General features: G+C 48.8%; 1 protein-coding gene across 3 annotated transcripts in view; it reads right to left on the bottom strand.

Moving 5' to 3' along the window:
* The window catches only part of SKA3 (spindle and kinetochore associated complex subunit 3), a 35,210-nt gene extending 29,600 nt beyond the window's left edge, over positions 1-5,610 (bottom strand). Inside the window, exons 1-3 of one of the 3 annotated variants that reach the window (XM_073583042.1) lie at positions 5,467-5,610; positions 1,348-1,503; positions 1,077-1,141 (exon numbers count right to left, since the gene is read on the bottom strand). In XM_073583042.1, coding sequence (XP_073439143.1) covers positions 1,077-1,141; positions 1,348-1,450 — 168 coding nt within the window. In that variant the 5' untranslated portion in view covers positions 1,451-1,503; positions 5,467-5,610. Of the gene's footprint in view, positions 1-1,076; positions 1,142-1,347; positions 1,504-2,591; positions 2,656-2,723; positions 2,840-5,466 lie in introns of those variants that run through there. The other 2 variants (XM_073583043.1, XM_073583041.1) reach the window with 2 other exon arrangements.
* Between the last annotated feature and the right edge of the window lie 8,763 nt (positions 5,611-14,373).

Genomic DNA, 14,373 nt, shown 5'->3' with positions numbered 1-14,373 from the left:
GCGCCACCAAACGCATACTGCGCACGGCCTGCGTCCTCAGTGATAAAGATAGGGGACACATGACGCATGCAGCGTCATGCGCCCGGAGGCGGAGCTACCGGCGGCGGCTCGGCAGGGGGCGGGGCTTAGCGGCGGCCATGCGCAGGCTGTCGCTGCGCCCTGAAGCGCAAATGTGAAACCGGCCTAAGGTGCAAGGAGGCGATTGTGTCACACACAACAATGAGTGAATATCACAACAATATCAGCTGCTGCAATCCCACAGGTTAGAGCACCACTCCACCCTGTTCTTTATTGCATAGCTGGAGTGGTGCTGTCAATGTTAGTCCCCTGCCTCGTCTCATACTCATGTGCTGTTGCCACCTTCATCATTTTCCAGCGTTGTTCCCGTTGGTCTCCGGCGAAAAGTGACCTGCCGGCAGCTCCAGTGTTTCATGGAGTGGTGAGGCAGTAATTTTTCATTGCAAGTCTATGAGAGTCTCATCTTGGCTTTCATAGACTTGCACTGACCTCTTGTGACATAGCTTCTGACTCCCAGCCAATCCAAAGTCACCGTCACAAGATGGCGCCGCTGGACCGGAGGGGTGCCGAAAAACGCGGAAGATGCCGGAGGGTGAGTACATGACCAGGTGCAGGAGACTTACATTTAAAGCGCCACCCCAGTGATGAAAAAAAACAAAAAAAACAGCAATGTGTTAGGAAAGAGTAAGTGGGATCTCCGCTGTGTGTGTGGTCTTTTCCTGACGAAGAAGTCGGATGATTTCGAAATGCGTTGACAAATTACAAAAATTCACCTCGTCTCCTGTGATTTTCTTTTGGCTCTCCGTCAGCAGCGCAGGAGACCCACTTACTCTTTTTTGCTAGGTATCCGTCACCCCATTACTGTTCTCTATGTGCAGCCTGGTAATATGTTGTGAGATTTATGACCTTAGATGCCTGCGATCTTGAGAACGGGGATCCCGCGACCCACAGTTTGCTGTGAATGAAGGGAATGTCCGTACTTGCGGGACTCTCTTCATTCACTTACCCCAAAACTTTCCGAGCAAGTGTGTACGGATAATGGGGAACATGTACTTCACCTTTATGCCCATGATATCCGAGCGCAGATCATGCAGCACTCGCATTGGAGATTCTTCTTCACAGTCTGCAAAAACAAGAGGAAACACAAAGTAAGAACACACAGAAAGGTAAAGGGGGGGTGCACATTTGTTTCAAAGGAGTTTTCAAGGCATAAGACTGATCAATATCAGATGCAGCGACCATGATGCTGCCGAAACCTGCGCCAACATGCGGACTCACTGGATACCTGAGCTCGCCCACTAAGTGCAAACTCAGCCTCACTGTACTCACCATTATCTTCCTGAGTGAACACTTGCTCAATGTGCGCCGTCTCCTTCTCCAAAGTCAGCGCCAAACACCTTAACTTGCCGAAGAAGTTTCCAGTCACTGACATGGCTGCGATGGAGAATGGCGTACACAACGCAGTATTATTCAGCCACACGTGAGCTGTAGGTAGAGGTGGTAAGATGGTAGGAAAAAAAAAAAAAAGCATATTAACTATTTAAAAAAATCTAATTCCTATTTCTGTTCTCCGTGCGACTACATAGATTTGCATTGACGATTTTAATATGACACTTGGATCAAAATTGGACGCCTCCGAGCCCTTAGAAGGTTATCCAGGAGCGCTGTCACCCAGCTGATAGGTGGAGATGCAAAGATCTAATAATCATGGCCTAAGGAGAATATTCGATGAGTAATTACCATCATTTATGTTAAGCTCCCAAAATTTGTTTTTGACGGTCTATATTTTCGCTGCGCAAAAAAAAAACCCCACAGCATTTTACAGTTCCAGCAAAGTGGACAGGACATATAGACATCATACCCGCTGTGCTGCTTTACTACTCATTGTAAGGCTATGTTCACATGTTGCGGTTTTTTTTCTGCAGGCAAAACCTGCTGCTCTCTTGGCAGGAAAGAAGCTGCTTACAAAAAGCAGGATTTGCTGAGTTTTTATTGTCTCTTGTGCACGCTGATAAAGTTTAGTGCCTCAAAAAAAAAAAATCCATGATGCAACTTCCTTAGATTTTTGCACCAAAAAAGCAGGAAAACCGGATACCTGCGTTTTTGCACTTACTCATTGCTTTCTATGGGTGAAAAATAAGTTGCAAAAACGCAGAAAAAAGCGACATGCCGCAGTTTTATAAAAAAAGCGCAGCATTTTTCAAATTCAGTCAGGGAAAAAAAAAAAACCCATTGTGTATGAGATTCCTGAAATCTCATAGCTTTTGCTCGTACTGTAAAACGCAGCTTCAGCTTTACCGGGAAAAAAAATGCAACGCGCCTAAATTGACCCGCCGTGTGCTTCAATTCTGCAATATCGCAGATTTTCTCTATAGAATTGTATAAAATGAAGAAAACAAACATACAAAAAAAAAAAAAAACATGTAATCTGCACACGACTGTATCAATAATGTTTTAACAAAAGCAAATACTAGGAAATACCAAAAACAATGCAGGTTTATTTAAAATGTGACACAACAAGAGACAAAAATGCAAAAAAACAGACTTAAAAAAGTGCTAGTAGCCCAATTTACCTAAAAGGTGCAGAAAAGCTGCAACATGAAGGACGCGCCAAATACTCATCGTGGGAGCAGCGCCTAAAAGTGATAAGCTAACCAAAGAACAGGTGATAATGTGCAGACCAAAAAGTAAAGGATTCATCTTACGTCAGGTGCTGGACAGACAGAAGCATCCCACACGTGACCTATTAATCGGCTGCATGAGACGGTTGCGGTGCGCTCCTGTCTGGAGTCTAGCTGCATTTTTTCACCCTGGATGTCAGATCAGGCAGGTATTAGGCGCTGGAGGAGCATTTTTTTTAATTGCCCGCTATTATTGACCAGGGTGGATCATACACATGGTGCTCATTGCACTACAATCTGCACATGGTCCTGATCTGTGAGGCCCAGGAAAGTGATCACACCTGTTCTATGGGACTGATGGAAAAAGCAGAGCGCAGCACTCTGGGGGTGCCAGCACTGACACCCCACTGATCCGCAAGTTATGATAGGTTTTAATGTCAAGAATATCCCTTTAAAGGACTGTCAGGACATGCTGGGAGTTGTAGTTTGGGCAGAGGTTAGAGACCACTGCTGCACACAATATAATCAGAGCACTAGTTCCCAGCATGCAGCTGTGACTGAGCATGCTGGTATCTGTAGTGTAACACTGGGCAGTGATAATGTACCCCCCCCAGCTGATTAGCTCCCAGCTGTGACAGGGCATGCTGGCACCAGTAGTGTAATGGGGGCTTTACACATAGCGATATTGCTACATGTGACACTCACCTCCGACCGGCTCCCCCACTGGCTATCGCTGATCGCGCGAGAACGCCCACGTCCATTTCTTGGCTTCCTGCTGGCGCTGATGAGCGAGCCATGGACGCGGGCAGAAGATGGCGGTCATCGCTTCGTCTGAAAAGCGAGTACGACCACCGAGCATCGCTACATCGCTGTGAGATCTGCCTGTGTGGCAGCTCACTAGCGACCATTCAGCAATGCACCAGCGATCCTGACCGGGTCGTATCATTGTCGGGATCGCTGGTGCATCGCTAAGTGTAAAGGGGCCTTAACACTGGGCAGTGATTATGTATTCACCCCTCCTCAGCTGATTAGCTCCCTGCTGTGACAGGGCATGCTGGCACCTGTAGTGTAACACTGGGCAGTGATTATGTATTCACCCCTCCTCAGCTGATTAGCTCCCTGCTGTGACAGGGCATGCTGGCACCTGTAGTGTAACACTGGGCAGTGATTATGTATTCACCCCTCCTCAGCTGATTAGCTCCCTGCTGTGACAGGGCATGCTGGCACCTGTAGTGTAACACTGGGCAGTGATTATGTATTCACCCCTCCTCAGCTGATTAGCTCCCTGCTGTGACAGGGCATGCTGGCACCTGTAGTGTAACACTGGGCAGTGATTATGTATTCACCCCTCCTCAGCTGATTAGCTCCCTGCTGTGACAGGGCATGCTGGCACCTGTAGTGTAACACTGGGCAGTGATTATGTATTCACCCCCCCCCAGCTGATTAGCTCCCTGCTGTGACAGGGCATGCTGGCACCTGTAGTGTAACACTGGGCAGTGATTATGTATTCACCCCTCCTCAGCTGATTAGCTCCCTGCTGTGACAGGGCATGCTGGCACCTGTAGTGTAACACTGGGCAGTGATTATGTATTCACCCCTCCTCAGCTGATTAGCTCCCTGCTGTGACAGGGCATGCTGGCACCTGTAGTGTAACACTGGGCAGTGATTATGTATTCACCCCTCCTCAGCTGATTAGCTCCCTGCTGTGACAGGGCATGCTGGCACCTGTAGTGTAACACTGGGCAGTGATTATGTATTCACCCCTCCTCAGCTGATTAGCTCCCTGCTGTGACAGGGCATGCTGGCACCTGTAGTGTAACACTGGGCAGTGATTATGTATTCACCCCCCCCCCCCCAGCTGATTAGCTCCCTGCTGTGACAGGGCATGCTGGCACCTGTAGTGTAACACTGGGCAGTGATTATGTATTCACCCCTCCTCAGCTGATTAGCTCCCTGCTGTGACAGGGCATGCTGGCACCTGTAGTGTAACACTGGGCAGTGATTATGTATTCACCCCCCCCAGCTGATTAGCTCCCTGCTGTGACAGGGCATGCTGGCACCTGTAGTGTAACACTGGGCAGTGATTATGTATTCACCCCTCCTCAGCTGATTAGCTCCCTGCTGTGACAGGGCATGCTGGCACCTGTAGTGTAACACTGGGCAGTGATTATGTATTCACCCCCCCCAGCTGATTAGCTCCCTGCTGTGACAGGGCATGCTGGCACCTGTAGTGTAACACTGGGCAGTGATTATGTATTCACCCCTCCTCAGCTGATTAGCTCCCTGCTGTGACAGGGCATGCTGGCACCTGTAGTGTAACACTGGGCAGTGATTATGTATTCACCCCCCCCAGCTGATTAGCTCCCTGCTGTGACAGGGCATGCTGGCACCTGTAGTGTAACACTGGGCAGTGATTATGTATTCACCCCTCCTCAGCTGATTAGCTCCCTGCTGTGACAGGGCATGCTGGCACCTGTAGTGTAACACTGGGCAGTGATTATGTATTCACCCCCCCCAGCTGATTAGCTCCCTGCTGTGACAGGGCATGCTGGCACCTGTAGTGTAACACTGGGCAGTGATTATGTATTCACCCCTCCTCAGCTGATTAGCTCCCTGCTGTGACAGGGCATGCTGGCACCTGTAGTGTAACACTGGGCAGTGATTATGTATTCACCCCCCCTCAGCTGATTAGCTCCCTGCTGTGACAGGGCATGCTGGCACCTGTAGTGTAACACTGGGCAGTGACTGATGCACTAGGTGCACACAATGCCCGTCGGTGCTATGCTGTGTCCTGTGCCGACCTCTGAAACATGCATGGTGACATTACCCGCTCCTGAGCTGCACGGTGACCGGCCCCGCTGCTCTCTCTGCTCACACGGATGTCAGCAGCCGCCAACAACTTGAATTTTTTTTTTCTTCTTAACATTCGCTGTGAAAACTTTATTGACACAATTGTCCATGCACATGAGCGAAAGCATCGTCTTCTAACTTTACTGCTGCCATCTAGTGGTGAGCTGTGGTAAAGACGCTGGGGAGACCCGATGTCACCTCAGCAGCAGCAGAGCCCCGGGCCCGCGAGTGCCGGCACCGGAGGGGAGTACGGGCTCTATTATTATCGGGGCCATGGTTAGGTTATTACTGGAAGCTGTCCAAGCAGTGGACAACATCTTTAAGGACGCAGTTTTAATTTTTAGCTTTTTTTCCCCTTTTTTTCAAGAGCCATAACCATAACTTTTCTTGCTTTTCCACAGACATTGCTGTAAGTCGCGGTCACACTATGTTCTCTCATGCGAGAGGATCGGCCGATTAGATCTGAATGTGATCTAAGTGTGATCCGATGATCGCACCTGAAGAGAAGACTCAGAACTTATATTTTCCATTTCCTCCATTCTCTTTGTACGCGGTAATTGGACTGCAGTCAGATGACATCCGAGTGCAGTGAGTGTCTTACACCCATAGAACTGTATGAGTGCCCATGGTCTCACAGCATGCTGCTATGGTTTCCTCAATGGCAGATCTGCACTGCCCCATAATAAACCATTGGGCCGAGTGCTATCCTATAAAACATCACATAGCACTCAGCCGAGTTATACGCCCGTGTGAGCGAGCCCTTACCATGTGATCCTCAGGGTGCAGAGTCCTGTGGATACAGTGGGTGCAGCAGAGAGCCGCCAGGTCCTTACTCCACCATTCAGTCTGTGCATCTGAAACACAGCACAGCAGGCGCGGCTCCAGCCTCCTCACTACACAGACCTGATCAGCACAGGATTGTGGCTAGCTTTTTATGTTATGTTAATAATGTTTTTGTTGAGGCCATCATACTGTAGGGGTGGCGGGGCAGGGCGGAGGAAGATGAGGCGATCATTTGGTGGTGGTGCTGCTGATGTTAGTGCAGATAGGCGGTGGAGGTGTGCTGTACTCACAGGAATGGGGGGGTGACCCGCTTCTTGGCGTCAACAAGCACGGGACAGAGACAGGAGATGTATTCAATAGGTTCTGCTTTTATTGGCCGCCTTTACGACAACCAGCACAATGCATGACAGGACTTTTACACTGTTCTCTCTTGCAGACAGGACCAAGTACCTAGTACCTTCGCTTATTGACTTTCACCGTCGAAGTGTACTTTGTGGCTCTTGCACCGTGGCTGCCCTAAGCCAATCCACCACGGTGTTTCACCCTACAAAGTCCACCAAATTACAGGTCCTCACAGACCGTCTCTGCCTGTGACCAACGTCCTTAAGGGTCACCCCCGTAACCGTATCTGCTGTCCAAACTACCTGAGGGGTCTCCTCTGTATAACAGACACTCCATCCTTGTGAGCTCCCCTGGCTGACTGAAGCTTCTAGAAGCTTACCTCAGAATTTATCCAGTCAGTCCAGGTAGCCCCGCCCACTGTCACCTGACAGTCGCCTTTGCCCAATCAGAGTCACCTTGACCTCTGACAGTTATCTAACTCTCGCATGGCAGTTACATAACCACTGTCATCGGTGCTCTCTAGTGACCTCTAATGGACAGACTGCCACATGACACCTTCTTTTCCTACCTCTGTCTTCTACTACAGACAGAGCCGTACTCAGGTCAACCTCCCCACATTCCCCCTTCCTTTGACCATTGTCATCCTCGACAATCGCGTCCCGGAGATGAAAGTGGTGTCAATACCTGGCACTGACATGGTCGGCATCTGAGTCACACAGTTCCCTTGGTCACACAGACTTTCCTGGTCACACAGACCTCCCTGCGTCATACAGACTTCTGGTCACACAGACCCCTGTGTCACACAAACTCTTGGTCACACAGACCTCCCTGCATTGGCACCCGGTCATCTGTCTTCTCCTTGTCCCGTCGTCCTTTCAACTTAACTAAGTCAGAGTCGGCATACTCCACGTACCCGGGACCTGCTGAATACACACATTTTTTTTTTTAAAATAAATAACAATAACATTTCAACACTTCAAAGGCACCACACACTTCTCCACATTTGTTGCAATACTTTTTTTTTTTTAACACATAAAAACATTAATCGAAGGAGGACAGGGGTGCTCCCCCTTCCTTTAAGTAAACCACTTAAAACATTTTTTCCAAAGGCATCCCTGCTTCACCAGAGGATATACTCTCATGGGGACGCGGAACAGTCCCCTACTAGTGCAACAGTGCACTGCAGTCCCTGCAGTCCAAAACAGCTGGTACTTCGGGCCACCTCCTGGCGGCCGATGTCTCGCCATAACAGGGGGACTCCACAGCCGTGGAGTCTCTGGGATACCAAAACAAAAATACCTCTGAGCCTCGAGTGTCCCTGAAGCTCGAGACCCAGGAGTCCTCATCCATTTATGGAGGCTTGTACCCCTCAGGGCAGGCAATGACGGCTACCGCGTAGTAGCGTGGGGGCAATATTCCTTGCAATAGGAGACCCAGTCTCCTTCTTGCAAAGCCCAGCCGTGCCGGATGGACGCCACATTTAGATAAACTTTCTCTCCAGTGATACGATCCCGGATAAAGCCATATCCTCTCTCCCGGTTTGTGTGCACCAGTCTCCCGATTGAACGTGGAGCCGCCATGCCAGCCTCTCCTTTTTCATGGAGTAGCCCCGAGATCTCTCGCTCTCTGGCCTTCTTCCCTTTGATAACCTCCACAACCCAGGCGGAGGGTCCGGTATAGGCTGCAGAGTCCGGTGGGCGGGTCGCGGTAAAGGTCGGGGCAGGGTAGAAGCGTCCGCAGGCTCCGATGTGGTATAGGCCGCAGCTGGTACCAAGACTTCCACGGGCTCCGGCAAAGCAAACTCAGGCAGGATCACTGATGAAGCAGCGGCCGCACTTTCCGGTGAGTCGGACACTGCACTTGATGGCCCGATTTCAGTATTGGCTTGGAGCGTGGTGGATACAGCGGCAGTCAGCTTGGCGGGGGCCACGCCGTCATCCAGAACAGTAGGTGTCACAGTGCAAGGCGTCGGGCGGGGAGGCCAAGGGCTGGTGACGGGACGCCGCGGTCTGTCTGATGCATGGAGTGGGGAGATGAGGTTGGGCTGGAGTGCTGCTGGCGGGACCGGGGACACGCTCACCTTCACAGCCGCCACGGCTCCCTGCAGACTTTCCCACCGCTCCCTTTTCAGCCATTGATCTTCACCCCGCCGTCCAACAGGGCCGGCCTCCAGGCCCGACAGCTCCGCAGGGAAACTCCCTGGGCAGGTCTCCAAGTCTTGGCGCCACCACCATTCCTGGCGTCCGATACCCCGACAGCTACAGAGTCTCATGCCGTCCGAGGTCCAGTAGCTGAATGGCGCCAAACAGCCACAGCAGGTCTCTCCACCTAGGCCACTCCCGTTCTTGGGGGGTGCGGCGGTGGGCTTCTCCACCCATTTTCCAGGGTCCAGCATGAGGAAACAGCTCTCTTCAGACGAACACCACTCCCCCCAGGGACGGATGTAATAAAGCCCCGGGTCATCCAGTACAATCAGCAAAGTCTGTCTCTCTCTCTTAGGATGCCAAATCACCACAGCCATTCTTTTTTTTTTTTAGCCCACTTTTCTGCTCCGGTACTTATTGCACTTATTGGCAGCCAGCAATCCACAGTCCAATTTCAAATTGTAATCCACAGGGAACAAAACCAATTCTTCCCCCCACACAGCTTGGGGCCTTTGTTACTTGGTGGCAGGCCTGCCGCTGAAGATGTTGTATTGGCAGCAAGTATCCTGCCGAGTACACCAAATGTAGGGGTGGCGGGGCAGGGCGGAGGGAGATGAGACGATGATTTGGTGGTGCTGCTGATGTTCGTGCAGATAGGCGGTGGAGGTGTGCTGTACTCACAGGAATGGGGGGGGGGTGACCCGCTTCTTGGCGTTGACAGGCACGAGACAGAGACAGGAGATGTATTCAACAGGTTCTGCTTTTATTGGCCGCCCTTACGACGACCAGCACAATGCATGACAGGACTTTTACACTGTTCTCTCTTGCAGACAGGACCGAGTACCTTCGCTTATTGACTTTCACCGTCGAAGTGTACTTTGTGGCTCTTCCACCGTGGCTGCCCTAGGCCAATCCACCACGGCGTTTCACCCTACAAAGTCCACCAAATTACAGGTCCTCACAGACCGTCTCTGCCTGTGACCAACGTCCTTAACCCCTTCATGACCCAGCCTATTTTGACCTTAACGACCAGGCCATTTTTTGCAATTCTGACCAGTGTCCCTTTATGAGGTAATAACTCAGGAACGCTTCAACGCATCCTAGCGATTCAGAGATTGTTTTTTCGTGACATATTGGGCTTCATGTTAGTGGTAAATTTAGGTCGATAATTTTTGCGTTTGTGAAAAAAATGGAAATTTGGTGAAAATTTTGAACATTTTGCAATTTTCAAATTTTTATTCTGTTAAACCAGAGTTATGTGGCACAAAATAGTTAATAAATAACATTTCCCACATGTCTACTTTACATCAGCACAATTTTGGAAACAACATTTTTTTTCGTTAGGAAGTTATAAGGGTTAAAAGTTGACCAGCGATTTCTCATTTTTACAACAAAATTTACAAAACCATTTTGTTAGGGACCACCTCACATTTGAAGTCTCTTTGAGGGGCCTATATGGCAGAAAATACCTAAAAGTGACATCATTCTAAAAACTGCACCCCTCAAGCTACTCAAAACTACATTCAAGAAGATTATTAACCCTTCAGGTGCTTCACAGGAACTCAGGAACTAAAGCAACATGGAATGAAAAAATGGACATTTTAATTTTTCCAACCAAAATTTTCTTTTAGCATCAGTTTTATCATTTTCACATGGGTAACAGGATAAAATGTATCCTAAAATTTGTTGGGCAATTTCTCCTGAGTACACCGATACCTCATATGTGGTCATAAACCACTGTTTGGGCGCACGGCAGGGCTCAGAAGGCAAGGAGCGCCATTTTACTTTTTGAATGGAAAATATACTTGAATATTTAGCAGTTGCCATGTTGCGTTTGGAGAGCCCCTGTGTGCCTAAACATTGGAGCTCCCCCACAAGTGACCCCATTTTAGAAACTAGACCCTCCAAGGAACTTATCTAGATGCATAGTGAGCACTTTGAACCCCCAGGTGCTTCACAAATTGATCCGTAAAAAAAAAAAAAAAGTACTTTTTTTTTTTTTTTTCACAAAAATTTTATTTAGCCTCAGTTTTTTCATTTTCACATGGGCAACAGGATAAAATGGATCCTTAAATTTGTTGGGCAATTTCTCCTGAGTACACCGATACCTCATATGTGGTCATAAACCACTGTTTGGGCACACGGCAGGACCCGGAAGGGAAGGAGCGCCATGTGACTTTTTGATTGGAAAATTAGCTCCAATCGTTAGCGGACACCATGTCGCATTTGGAGTGCCCCTGTGTGCCTAAACATTGGAGCTCCCCTACAAGTGACCCCATTTTGGAAACTAGACCCCCGAAGGAACTTATCTAGATGTGTGGTGAGCACTTTGAACCCCCAAGTGCTTCACAGAAGTTTATAACGCAGAGCAGTGAAAATAAAAAAATTTTTTTTTTTTTTTGCTCAAAAATGATTTTTTAGCCCGCTATTTTTTATTTTCACAAGGCTAACAGGAGAAATTGAACCACAAAAGTTGTTGTGCAATTTGTCCTGAGTACACCGATACCCCATATGTGGGGAGGAACCACTGTTTGGGCGCACGGGAGAGCTCAGAAGGGAAGGAGCGCCATTTTGGAATGCAGACTTTGATGGAATGTTCTGCAGGCGTCATGTTGCGTTTGCAGAGCCCCTGTGTGCCTAAACAGTAGAAACCCCCTCAAGTGACCCCATTTTGGAAACTAGAACCCCCAAGGAGCTTATCTAGATGTGTGGTGAGCACTCTGAATCCCCAAGTGCTTCACAGAAGTTTATAAATGCAGGACCATGAAAATAAAAAAATATTTTTTTTTCCACAAAAATGATTTTTTAGCCTATTTTTTTATTTTCCCAAGGGTAACAGGATAAATTGGACCCCAAAAGTTGTTGTCCAGTTTGTCCTGAGTACACTGGTACCCCATATGTGGGGGGAAACCACTGTTTGAGCGCACTGCATGGCTCAGAAGGGAAGGAGCGTCATTTGACTTTTTGAATGGAAAATTAGCTCCAATCGTTAGTGGACACCATGTCGTGTTTGCAGAGCCCCTGTGTGCGTAAACTTTGGAGCTCCCCCACAAATGACCCCATTTTGGAAACTAGACCCCCTAAGGAACTTATCTAGATGCATAGTGAGCACTTTGAACCCCCAGGTACTACACAGAAGTTTATAACGCAGAGCCGTTAAAATAAAAATATTTTTTTTTCTTCAAAAAATAAATTTTTAGCCTGCTATTTTTTATTTTCACAAGGGTAACAGGATAAATTGGACCCCAAAAGTTGTTGTCCAGCTTGTCCTGAGTACGCTGTACCCCATATGTGGGGGGACCACTGTTTGGGCACACGTTGGGGCTCAGAAGGGAAGTAGTGACGTTTTGAAATGCCGACTTGATGGAATGGTCTGTTGGCGTCATGTCACATTTGGAGAGCCCCTGATGTACCTAAACAGTGCAAACCCCCCACAAATGACCCCATTTTGGAAACTAGATCACCCAAGGAACTAATCTAGATGTGTGGTGAGCACTTTGAAGCCCCAAGTGCTTCACAGAAGTTTATAACGCAGAGCCGTGAAAATAAAAAATATTTTTTTTTTCCTCAAAAAATGATTTTGTCCACTATTTTTTATTTTCACAAGGGTAACAGGATAAATTGGACGCCAAAAGTTGTTGTCCAGTTTGTCCTGAGTACGCTGGTACCCCATATGTGGGGGGGGGGGGCACTGTTCAGGGACACGTTGGGGCTCGGAAAGGAAGTAGTGACGTTTTGAAATGCCGACTTGATGGAATGGTCTGTGGGCGTCATGTTACATTTGCAGAGCCCCTGATGTACCTAAACAGTGGAGACCCCCCACAAGTGACCCCATTTTGGAAACTAGACCCCCCAAGTAACTTATCTAGATGTGTGGTGAGAACTTGGAACCCACAAGGGCTTCACAGAAGTTTATAACGCAGAACCGTGAAAATAAAAAAATCTTTTTTTTCCACAAAAATTATTATTTTAGCCCCCATGTTTTTATTTTCTCAAGGGTAACAGGAGAAATTAGACTCCCAAAGTTGTTGTGCAATTTTTCCTGAGTACCCTGATACCCCATAAGTGGGGGTACACCACTGTTTGGGCACATGTCGGGGCTCGAAATGGAGGGAACACCGTTTGACTTTTTGAACGCAAAATTGGCTGGAATAAATGGCTCCATGTCGCGTTTGGAGACCCCCTGATGTGCCTAAACAGTGGAAACCCCTCAATTCTATCTCCAACCCTAACCCCAACACACCCCTAACCCTAATCCCAACCCTAATCATAACCCTAACCTCAACCCTAATCCCAACACACCCCTAACGAAATCCCAACTCTAACCCTAACCACAAGCCTAACCGTAATCCCAACCCAACCCTAATCCCAATTACAACCCTAACCCTAATTCCAACCCTTAGTCCAACCCTAACCCTTAGTCCAACCCTAAACCTAACCCTTAGTCCAACCCCTAACCCTATTTCTAACCCTAACTCTAATTCCAACCCTAGCCCTAACCCTAACAGAAAAATAAAAAAAATTTTTTGTGTCTTTTATTATTTGTCCCTACCTATGGGGGTGATAAGGGGGGCGGTGATTTACTTTTTTTTTATTTTGATCACTATGAAAGTTTATTATAGTGATCAAAATAAATGAATGAATCTGCAGCGTTGCAGATTCGATTCGGCGCACTGCGCATGCGCCCGCCATCTTCCAAGATGGCGGCGCCCATGACGCTGGACGGCGGGACACCGGGACGGATAGCGGGAGATCGGAGGCACAAAGGAGGGTGAGAGGGGGTGATCGGAGGGGTGAGGGGGAGATCGGAGGGCTGGGGGGCGGAGGGAAGGTGGGGGGGCAGATTATGACGGCGGCTGCCGATCGGTGCCGTCAGTCGGTGTGGGGGGGGGGGGGGTCGGGTCTCGGTGTCCAGCCATGTCCGATGCTATTTCAGCATCGGCCATGGCTGGATTGTAATATTTCACCAATTTTCATTGGTGAAATATTACAATCACTCTGGCAGTTTCACTTTTAACAGCCAATCAGAGCGATCGTAGGCACGTGGGGGCTAAGCCACACCCCCAGGTGTTAACTCTGAAGGGTCCTTTGTGTGCGGGTCGGGTGACCTTTCAGTGACCCCAGTCACCCGACCCGCAGGGGGGCAATCAATTCATGACGCCACATAGAAGCTTACCTCCGTATTTATCCAGTCAGTCCAGGTAGCCCCGCCCACTGTCACCTGACAGTCACCTTTGCCCAATCAGTCACCTTGACCTCTGACAGTTATGTAACGTGCGCATGGCAGTTACATAACCACTGTCGTCGGTGCTCTCCAGTGACCTCTAATGGGCAGACTGCCACATGACACCTTTTCCTACCTCTGTCTTCTACTACAGACAGAGCCGTACTCAGCTCAACCTCCCCACAATACTGTGTACAGGGGAGCTGTGGGGGCTTCATACTGTGTGTGGGGGCTTAGGAGGCATCATTCAGTATGGGAGTGGGGGCATCATATTGTGTGTGGGGGCTATGAGTGTGGAGGAGCATCATACTGGGTATAGGGGAGCTGTGGGGACATCATACAATATGGGGAGTGTGGTACATCATACTGTATGTGGGGGCTAAGGAGGTAT

The sequence above is a fragment of the Dendrobates tinctorius genome, unplaced genomic scaffold, assembly GCF_039654945.1.
Source record: "Dendrobates tinctorius isolate UK_male_01 unplaced genomic scaffold, ASM3965494v1 ptg000075l, whole genome shotgun sequence".
Classification (NCBI taxonomy): domain Eukaryota; kingdom Metazoa; phylum Chordata; class Amphibia; order Anura; family Dendrobatidae; genus Dendrobates; species Dendrobates tinctorius.
This window is presented reverse-complemented; position numbering and strand designations above follow the sequence as displayed.